Source organism: Primulina huaijiensis, chromosome 15, assembly GCF_012295235.1.
Source record: "Primulina huaijiensis isolate GDHJ02 chromosome 15, ASM1229523v2, whole genome shotgun sequence".
NCBI classification, from domain to species: Eukaryota; Viridiplantae; Streptophyta; class Magnoliopsida; order Lamiales; family Gesneriaceae; genus Primulina; species Primulina huaijiensis.
This window is the reverse complement of record NC_133320.1, coordinates 3,244,669-3,254,233: the sequence shown is the minus strand read 5'-3', so window position 1 is coordinate 3,254,233 and position 9,565 is coordinate 3,244,669. Positions and strand designations below refer to the sequence as shown.

The following is a 9,565-nucleotide window of genomic DNA, read 5'->3' as shown; positions in this document are numbered from 1 at the left end:
ATATATAAAAGAAAAGAAAACATAGTATTCTAAATTCCCACTTGAAAGAGTATATAAATTCGGTAGGTGACAAATAAATCAAAAAAGGAAAATACTAATCCAATAGCAGTAAATCCGAGAAAAAGTATCCAGGCGGTTCCTTAGTTACCATCACTGCACGTTAACTAACCCACTAGCCAATCAAGTACGAGGATTTGCGGGAGCGGGGCCCACTTCTCCGGCCAATGATATCTTACTTGGCTTTTCTTGTGAGACAGCCTGTGAGTTTAGCACTTTACGTTCTATTATTCTCTTCTTTTCACGTAGAACGCACTCTCTCTCACACACAGATACACGCACGCTAACTTAAACTTTGTTCTGCCTCGAGAACAGCTCGTGTCCCCATTGCCTCTTTTTGACAAAGCAGTTTTGTTTCTTGTGTAGGGATTTGAAATTTGGAGTGCATTGTGGGTGAGAGTGCGTGCGAGGAGTTGTTTCTGAATCTGAATGTACATTCTAAGACAATGTCTTGATGTGGAAATGTGGATTTAGGAGTCATGTGTTTGCGGTTTAGTGTTTGTTTGCATGTTCTTTGAGTGATCGAGGGTTAATAGTTTTGTGGTAAATTTGCCTTTTTACTCCGTTTTTGTCGTCTGGCCTTGAGTCGTTTTCTTTTCTTGGCTTGATTTCTGAAGTAAAGTTTTAATCTTGGTAGTTTGATGAGATTTTGTCTTTTTCTGGGTGTTGCTTGATTCTTTCATTTTTTTAAATGGTTTGTCGTATTTGATTAGTTTGGTATCTTTGTATTGGAGGGTAATCTCACTTGCTCTTTAAAAAAAATGTGAAAAGAAGAATCTCTGGATAAGGGCACAGCTAAAAAGAAGGGCTTTCGAAATTGAGTGCTCGTTTCTTGATTTATGGGATATTGGCTCTAGGCCTTGGAGGATAATGGGGCTAGGTCCTGGAACTATCAATGGGAATCCTATGAATGAGGGCACGTCTAAATCAAAAGGAAGGAAACAGATACTTAATGATGATGAACAAGGTGATGGTGGGGAGAGTAGATGTTGGATTAAGTTCAGATTATTTGGTAGCTGCTTGTCTACAAGATCCAAGGTTGATAGTTCTGTTAGTGGGTCTAGCTCACAATACGGTATGTACTCTGTAGTGAATTGCGTATTTCTGTAGTGTTGTTTCGAATGACTTACTTTTATGTGCGCTTCTTTGAATGCCCTTTCGATTATTTATTTATGCACGCCAATGCCCGTGGATGTTGCTGATTTTCACTCTATAATTGGTGCCAGTTAATATGTTGGAGATTATTAGTTACCATATTACACCTTTGTGGCGATTTTCCATATCTTCTTGTCAATTTTGCGGATACATGTCTAATGTTCCCTAAGAACTACCATTTGTTGCTCTGTTCACAATTGAAACTTATATTCACTTAGCCAACAACCTTTTTTTGTGTGTGTAACAGCTGAAAATGAATCTACTAATGATACTAGTAGATGCCAACCAGTTGCTCGAGCTGTATCATCTTCAACAAACAGCAATATTGAAAGTATACCATCAACTCCTAAAATAGACGAGGAGCTGAAAATAGCTTCTCAGCTTCGTAAGTTCAGTTATAGTGAATTGAAACTGGCCACAAGGAACTTTAGGCCTGATAATCTCCTTGGTGAGGGTGGTTTTGGCTGTGTTTTCAAGGGTTGGGTCAATGAAAATGGCAGCACACCAGTGAAAGCTGGCACAGGCCTTGCTGTTGCTGTGAAAACTCTCAACCACAATGGACTTCAAGGCCACAAAGAGTGGCTGGTATGAAATTACTTTATTTTTAGTTTGCTTTATGCATTTTATGTCTCTAATTTTCCATATATTTTTAATTGTAAATCATTCTTATGTGGTAGGCTGAAATAACGTTCTTATGTGGTAGGCTGAAGTAAATTATCTCGGAGAGCTCATCCATTCGCATTTGGTTAAATTGATAGGCTACTGCATAGAAGACAATCAAAGACTCCTGGTCTATGAATTCATGCCTCGGGGAAGCTTGGAGAACCACTTGTTCAAGAGTATGAATTTGGTTTCTTCTCCAAAATTTGTATACATTATCTGTTGTTATTTTTTGAATTGGATTAATCAGGCGTAGCTGTATCTAAAACATATAGAGCTTCATTGTTGAATAAATTTTTGTCTGAAGTGGCTAATACAAAAAATTATTGACACAATGTATAGATGATTATTAGGTTATTTAAGTGTATATTTAGAGTAAAATTATAACTGTCAGTGGAAAATGTATCAACAATTTCATTTGCGTTTGAAACTGTCTACTATGTTAGAACAGAGTCGTGGGATTTATGACTAATGGTCTATGACTATGTAAGTACAGAAACGACTGAAAGGGATAGACATTCTTGCACTTTTGCCTTTTAGATTGCTAGGGTACCCTTGGAATTTCTGATATTACAATATTCTGCTTTAAATTCTTCAAATGCAAGTGATATTGACTGGAGCAAAAGTGTTTGCATGTGAGCATTTGGTGACCTTTCCCCATTTTCTAAGAATTCTAATATTGGCAAAATCACTACTCTCCGACTTTATTCCCATTGTTTCCTATGTCCTCGATCTTGCAGTTCACTATTCAATTGGTATATATTTGAGAGACATTTTTATTTGACAGCTCATCTTCAGTTGCCTGGCCTTTTTATCTTTACTAACAGTATATTGTGTATTCCCTGTAATGCAGGGTCTCTACCTCTTCCTTGGTCTATCAGAATGAAAGTTGCGCTAAGTGCGGCGAAGGGCCTTGCCTTTCTTCACGAAGAAGCTGAAAAACCTGTGATATATAGAGATTTTAAAACTTCTAATATCCTCCTAGATGCGGTATGTGGCAAGATATCCTCAATATATTTAAGGTGCATTCCTTTTGCTTATTCTGATGGCCTTTCATTTATTTCTGTTAATCTAGGATTACAACGCAAAACTTTCAGATTTTGGACTTGCAAAAGATGCTCCCGAGGGAGACAAGACACATGTATCTACTCGTGTGATGGGAACCTATGGTTATGCTGCCCCTGAGTATGTGATGACGGGTAAGCATGTTACTCCTCCCTCGTGAGGTCCTAATGCTTTCTGCTTCCCTTGCTTTTCATCGTGCCGTCTCTCATTCTGTGCTGGCCTTTTTTTAATTATCAAAAGGTGTATCTAATCTGCTGTTATGTGATCCTTTTTTTTTTCTAATCTTTTACCTGAGAATTAAGGAGTCCTTTTGAACTAGGTGAAGAAAGGCCTTTGAAGCCTTTCAATGTTTGGATTATGGGGATAACAGGATTAAATAAAGATATATCTTTAATTTTTTATTTCTAGTTCAATATGAGGTTATGGATTTTATGATTGGACCATGAAAAGGAAAAAAAAATGGTACATCTTTATTTTTAGTCATTCGTTTTGTTATTTATTATGTTTGAAAATTCATTGCTACCTTACTCGGTAATCTATGCTATTTCAGGACATTTGACAGCAAAGAGTGACGTTTACAGTTTCGGGGTGGTTTTACTCGAATTGTTGTCTGGACGGAGATCCATGGACAAAACCAGGCCTAACGGAGAACATAACTTGGTTGAATGGGCAAGACCATATTTAGGGGAGAGGCGAAGATTCTTCAGACTAATTGATCCACGTCTTGAAGGTCGATTCTCAATAAAAGGTTCACAACGAGCTGTTCAGTTGGCTGCTCGTTGCCTTAGTCGTGAGGCAAAAGTTAGACCTCAGATGAGCGAAATTGTTGAAGCCCTCAAACCACTGCCTAATTTGAAAGACATGGCATGCTCCTCTTCTTATTTCCAAGCCATTTATGCTGCTCGTGACAATGTCAACATAAATGCAAGAAATGGAGTTAAGTTGCAACATGGTTCGCTCAAGAATGCACTGCCAACTCGAAGCCCTTCCATTCAAAATCGCTCTAATGCCTCTCCATATAACCAGTTCCAATCACCAAATCCTAAAAAATCGTAAGAGGAGCATTCAGCCTCTCCTTCCTCCTGATCATTTTTTTGTGATAGCACCTGTTTTCTCTCAAGGAAAAAAATTGTATTTGCAGAGTTGAATATTGTTTAAGACTTCGAGTTTCCAACTAATTACACAGCACCTCACAACAGTTTCTTCAAGCAATAGAAGTAAAAGAAACATGGATCAACTAAACTACTTAAAAATCACACAATTGAGTATAAAATTAATCAAAGAAACTATGAAGTACACAGATGAAGAGTATGGAGTTAATCAACCAAAGAGACGCTCTCAATCCATGACTATACATTCCCTAAAAAACCAACAAGAAAACAAAGGTTCAAATAGTTCTTGATCATTTGTTAAACTTCACTTTCATCTTTAAAGTAGAGATTTTGCATGAATCAAAGAAAGTGAGCGGCAGCATCGTCGGTCTCACATGAGGCTTCCATTAGTATCCAAGATTAGCACGTTGCCACACTTTCATCTCCTCCACCCAGGCTGAAGAACCTTGTCTGAAAAGTCAGAGGCACCCAAATGATTAATTGCACTTAGAATACATAAAACTGGAAGGAATCAGAGTCATAGTGCATATTGATGGTTAATCGTACAAAGCCAGAGAATGGCAGAATCTAAGAACAGGGGATCATCAAGCTATAAATGAAAATGATGCAAGTGATTTAAGTGAACCAAAATTAGCATATTTACAATCCTTACCATCTCTAGAGGTGGTCAATGATCGGTTAGTTTTGGTGCCTCCCTTTCCATTAGCTTGCACTGGCTTTTGTATCCGAGGTGACATTGAGCTCAATTTGCCATTGGTGGAGGCTGGCAGAGAATGACGGCGAACATATCCATAATCAGCTCCGTCTTCATCAAATTTAGTAGATCCTTGAGCTCTAAGCTTTGCTCTCGCCGATTCAGTGGCAGCCATATAACTTGGTAGACTTGGGGTGTTCTGTGATATGTTTTCAGGATACTCCCGCTTTACTGGAAGGGATCTCCTTTTCTTGATTTTCTGATTTGATTTGCCACTCTGATCTTCCTTAAAGCTGGATTCCTCATTCAAAGTCGAGGGACTCTCTATCTTCCCACCATCTTCCAATGAGTGAAGCTCAACAACAGGATGATCATCATGTGGCACAGCTGCTGGTTCATCAACTACTATTGTCTTTGAAGGAGTTTCAACTAAAGACAGTTCATCAGCTACAACATCTGGATTGGTTGGGATTTCAGAAGGTATCATGTTTTTCTGCTCAGGAACATCAAGAGTAGCAGAAGACAACAACGTTTTCATACTCTGCGGGGTCTGTGGCTTCTTGATTTCCATTTCTGACTTTTCAGATGCTGCAGCTACAGATGCAGAAACCTTTCTCAAATTGAGCTTGACTCTCTCAAGTTCACTTTGGGGCTGTTCTCGCACTGGATCTGTTTGATGACTTGTGACTTTGCCAGAGTTGCGTTTGGACTTGTCAATTTCACCAGAAGCTAAAGCATCAGCGTCCCCATTAACTGTTGTCGAAACCTTTCTGATACTTCTTTTTGACTTTCCAGCTATGGTCTCAACAATTTGTGAGCCTCCCTGATTTCTCTGAGGCTTAACGTTCAAAGGATTTTTTGCCCGCACAGGTGGTTCCCAAAAGTGACATAACGACCAACGTTCAAGCCAGTTACAGGCAGAATTTGGTTCAGCTTGACTGTAATGCAGACTTAAAGGCATAGAAGCCGGCAAGGTGACAAGAAGCTAAAAGTAAAGGAAGTCCATAAATCAGGTCCTCACTTCAAGAGAGTAAATCTTCGTTGGTAAATAAATGGCTTTATGATATCACATCTCTTCCAACATTCAGAAAGATCTTAAAATGTGCCATTTCATGAAAAGTTTCAGTTTGACATGGAGCAGATAGATAATCAGAGATAGGACCTCCAAAATATTGTTCTGTATTTCGTTAAAGGCAACCCAGCTGAGGGGATCGGCAGAAGTGTATCAGTGTTTGATGATTCATTATGTTATATGAGTAAATAATTCTAATTTTTCAACATCTGACGTTGAAGGTTCTGGAGTAGGCTAGAAAGCAAAGCTTAGAACTTCTCTTTCGGTCGGAAGTGAATGGAAATGAAGTAAAACCCTTGGAAAAGCATACAGCCAAAGACCTTAACAAATTAAAGGGTTTGGAGGTAATTGTTCAACTTTTATGTAAAAAGACGAGGCACTGGCAAGTTCCTAGCAAACCAGATGAATAAATCGAATCCAACAGGGTATTAGGGGATCATTGATTTAGTAGTATTTGATTGAAGTATGAAGAGAAGACAACCATGAAAAGAAAGTCCAACAAAAAGATTAAGTCGAACGAGCTGAATTCTTAGAAAAGACAGGCAGATCAATTTCTTCTCCATTCACAAATACGCGTCCATGTGTCCAATATATAATTGAAGGCTGGGTCTTTACAAGTGACTGAGTGAGTAATACAAAGAAGGATAACGTTCATTCTCATAACTCGATCATTATTAATTCAACCAACAATATTTGACAAGGCATGAAAAGGAAGAATAAGGTAAATGTAATTTGGTTTACCCAAATAGTACCATCAAATGAACAAATAGAAATGTTTTAGCAACTTAAGGTGTTGATGAATATAATACCTTACGTATATATGTATTTGTTGTTTCTCCAATGCCCACCTGTTTAGAATCCTGATGAAGTACACAGGGATGAATATATATACAATCACCAAGAACCTTGAAAAATGCGATACAAGAAAGCTAGTATATGATATTAAAAAGTGAATTGACATATCATTCTATTATGAACAAAAGCAATTTAACAAAAAAGGACATTAAAACAGATTATGGAAATCAGGCATTCAATGTGCTAACTAATAACTTCAGGTGACAATCTAAAACGATCCAGCAATATCCCCCCCACCAAACACTCAAAGATTGTCGGAGAAGAGATGGGAGAAAAACATGAGGCAAACACTAAAGTGCCGACAAAACGAAGACATTTCCATGTTCTAAGGCTCGGGGGTTGAGAAAAGGAAAGACATATTTTTCATATAGAATCACCGGTCCGCGGACCGCATGAGGCCAAACTAATTTGGAGTCAAGTTGGGACGACCATTATAGGTTCTCTCATCACCTATTTCTTCATTCACGAGACTTGAAAAGAAGAGGCTTTAATAAATTACGTTACACGGGTCAAAGTTACCTGACACTTTGCAAAAGTATACTTTTTAAACTTTTCAGGCCTGGTGTCGGAAAGTCTAACTCTTTGTCCACGAACCAGAGCCTGGATCTTAACAATTGCCCGCATGCAACGAAAAGTAGCAACTGCCTGTCTCCTGACCAGATGTCCCCTGACAAGAGCCTGCAGTCTTATGATACCATTGAGAGCCCAAAATGCACGTCGAGCCTATGGTTAAACACAGTCACAAGAAGCCAAGAAGTTGAAGAAATCAATTGAAAACAAGAAAAGAAAGAATTATATGCATAACTCAGGCTGGTCAGCTAAGTAGCAATATCCACATGCAATTTCATAGTACGTTACCAACTTACCATGTATCCCCTAAAGGCTGCTTGTGCTATTGTGGCAGCATGTTCTTGCCTCCTCATCTCAGCATCATCGACTGGAACCATTAAATTACTTTGTGAATGTTGATTCCCAAAATATTGGGTGGCATCACAAGGAGCAACAGATGTACCCTTCTCAATTTCCATATCTTCAACATTTCTATCAGTCAACTGGGGAGGCGGATCAGTAATGACTGCAGATTTACCAGCCTGATTCTCAACAGGGGACTTTGCAGCAGCCTTTCATGAGGAGTGACGTTGTGACACACAAAGCAGTGTAAATCAGCATTATAATTTTTATACCAAGCGGAACCATTATTGAAAGATATAAAGTCATATCCTAAAAACAAAACTATCAACAAATCTAATTCCAAACTTTCATAATTTCCGAGTTCAAGAAGCATAATGAAAAATCAGAGAAGTATAGTTAAATAATTCAAGACATTGGTTTTAAAATATAATTTTCATCGCGTAATTGGATTTTGCAGAATATAATTAGCATATGGCACAGAAAAGGTAATCCTGATTATAAATGGCTTCTGGATAGAGATGGCAAGTATAGCAAAGGAAACATCAAAACATAACGAAGACATAAATTACAGAGAAACATTACAATACGTAGGTGACTAAAACGCCCACATATATTTCATCATAAGTCGATCCAACATTCATACAACACCAAAGAATCGTGGAAAATATGAAATTGAAAGTGGAATATTGATGACTTACACAAATCATAGTGGACGTTCTAAATTCCAGAATTATCTTCATATGAGACCAAAATTGGACTACAAACTAACTTTAAAAAATAATTTAAAAAATTAACCACCCAGTGATGTATCCTGAGAAGGTATAAGCAATAATTCTTTGATGGATTATTGAACATTGGGAAACCACACAAAGGAACGTCATTAATGGAAAATGGAATTAAGAGCAGGCAAAAGATTTGTCAAACATCAACGAGAAAATTTCAAAACACATTAATAAAGCAATAATAGCTCATCTTACCTTGGATAAATTAGACTTCGAATTCTTCTTCCCGAAGAGCACAGTCTTGATCCATTTCCCAGGAGACTTACCCATTGAAGAACGCCGCTTTAAAAGAACAGTTGCTCAATTTAATTAAAACCTGCAACATTTCATTAAGTGAAAGCATCAGGAAACAATGTAGCTAAAATAAATTAAATTTTAAAAGAAAAAATCTGGAAATAAACAAAATTTTAATTTCCAACAGAACAGGGCAAGATAAAGTCCTATTGCCTATCAAAAAGTTATGTTTTCTAAGTTACGAGGTCAAAAACATTAGAATCGAAGAACAAATGATTCAAGAGGTATATACGTTTTCCAAACACAGTCGTAGCGGTATCGTAGAGGAAGATTTAAATCAAACACAACCGCTCACAAGGAATCACAAACCACCACAAATACAAACATAAAACAAGAACCAGAAAGCATAAAAAAAAAAACAGGTAAATAAAAGTGGGTTTCACTGCAATGCAGCTCAGATCTGCGCTTTTTCATACCTGAAAAACGAAGGGTTTATCTCACATCAGAATCCCGCAGCTACAAATCTTGACGAATAGAGAACCCGGCAAACAAAAATAGGCATAAATGGAGGAAACCCNGTCAAACTTCAGGTGAAAGACTGATTGTTATGAAAGTTAAAAAAGAAAGGAAAAAAAAAACTAAAAGTATAAAAAAATCAAAAGCCAGCATACCTGCAGAATTATTTCATACACTCATGGCAAGAAAATGGAACCATCAACGCCGCATCACTCCACCAGCTTCTTCACCATTTCTGGAGCATGTATTCAGCTTCTCTCTGTAAATCCTGTGCCCGCTTACTCTACAGAAGTGGCGAAGATAATTATACATACAGTGGAGTAGAACTAGTGTATGTATACATCTCCAGGCTCCACCTTGTGTAAATTGATGGAGGTCGGCGAGTAGGTGTAGTTATACAGTCGCTTTTAGTAGAAATGGGTGAGTGGATTCAAGGCGCTGATTGGAGAAG

At 37.9% G+C, this 9,565-nt stretch overlaps 2 protein-coding genes across 4 annotated transcripts; one reads left to right on the top strand and one right to left on the bottom strand.

The window, feature by feature from the left end:
* The first annotated feature begins 318 nt into the window (after positions 1–318).
* Positions 319–4,081, top strand: LOC140960169 (serine/threonine-protein kinase PBL34-like). The gene is made up of 6 exons (XM_073418323.1): positions 319–1,132; positions 1,460–1,797; positions 1,916–2,051; positions 2,726–2,862; positions 2,948–3,071; positions 3,488–4,081. The coding sequence occupies exons 1-6, from the start codon at positions 928–930 to the stop codon at positions 3,991–3,993; spliced, it is 1,446 nt and encodes a 481-aa protein (XP_073274424.1). The 5' UTR covers positions 319–927; the 3' UTR covers positions 3,994–4,081.
* A 109-nt stretch (positions 4,082–4,190) lies between these two features.
* Positions 4,191–9,565, bottom strand: LOC140960168 (protein IQ-DOMAIN 29-like). Of its 3 annotated transcripts, none has more exons than XM_073418320.1 (8): positions 9,270–9,565; positions 9,075–9,123; positions 8,560–8,680; positions 7,537–7,791; positions 7,190–7,393; positions 6,625–6,675; positions 4,702–5,728; positions 4,191–4,499 (listed from the first exon to the last, which is right to left on the bottom strand). In XM_073418320.1, the coding sequence occupies exons 3-8, from the start codon at positions 8,632–8,634 to the stop codon at positions 4,468–4,470; spliced, it is 1,644 nt and encodes a 547-aa protein (XP_073274421.1). In that variant the 5' UTR covers positions 8,635–8,680; positions 9,075–9,123; positions 9,270–9,565; the 3' UTR covers positions 4,191–4,467. The 3 variants fall into 3 exon arrangements, with proteins under 3 accessions (XP_073274421.1, XP_073274423.1, XP_073274420.1); XM_073418322.1 differs by lacking the exon at positions 9,270–9,565 and having other exon boundaries at positions 7,537–7,607; positions 7,683–7,791; positions 9,075–9,175; XM_073418319.1 differs by lacking the exon at positions 9,075–9,123 and having other exon boundaries at positions 9,270–9,564.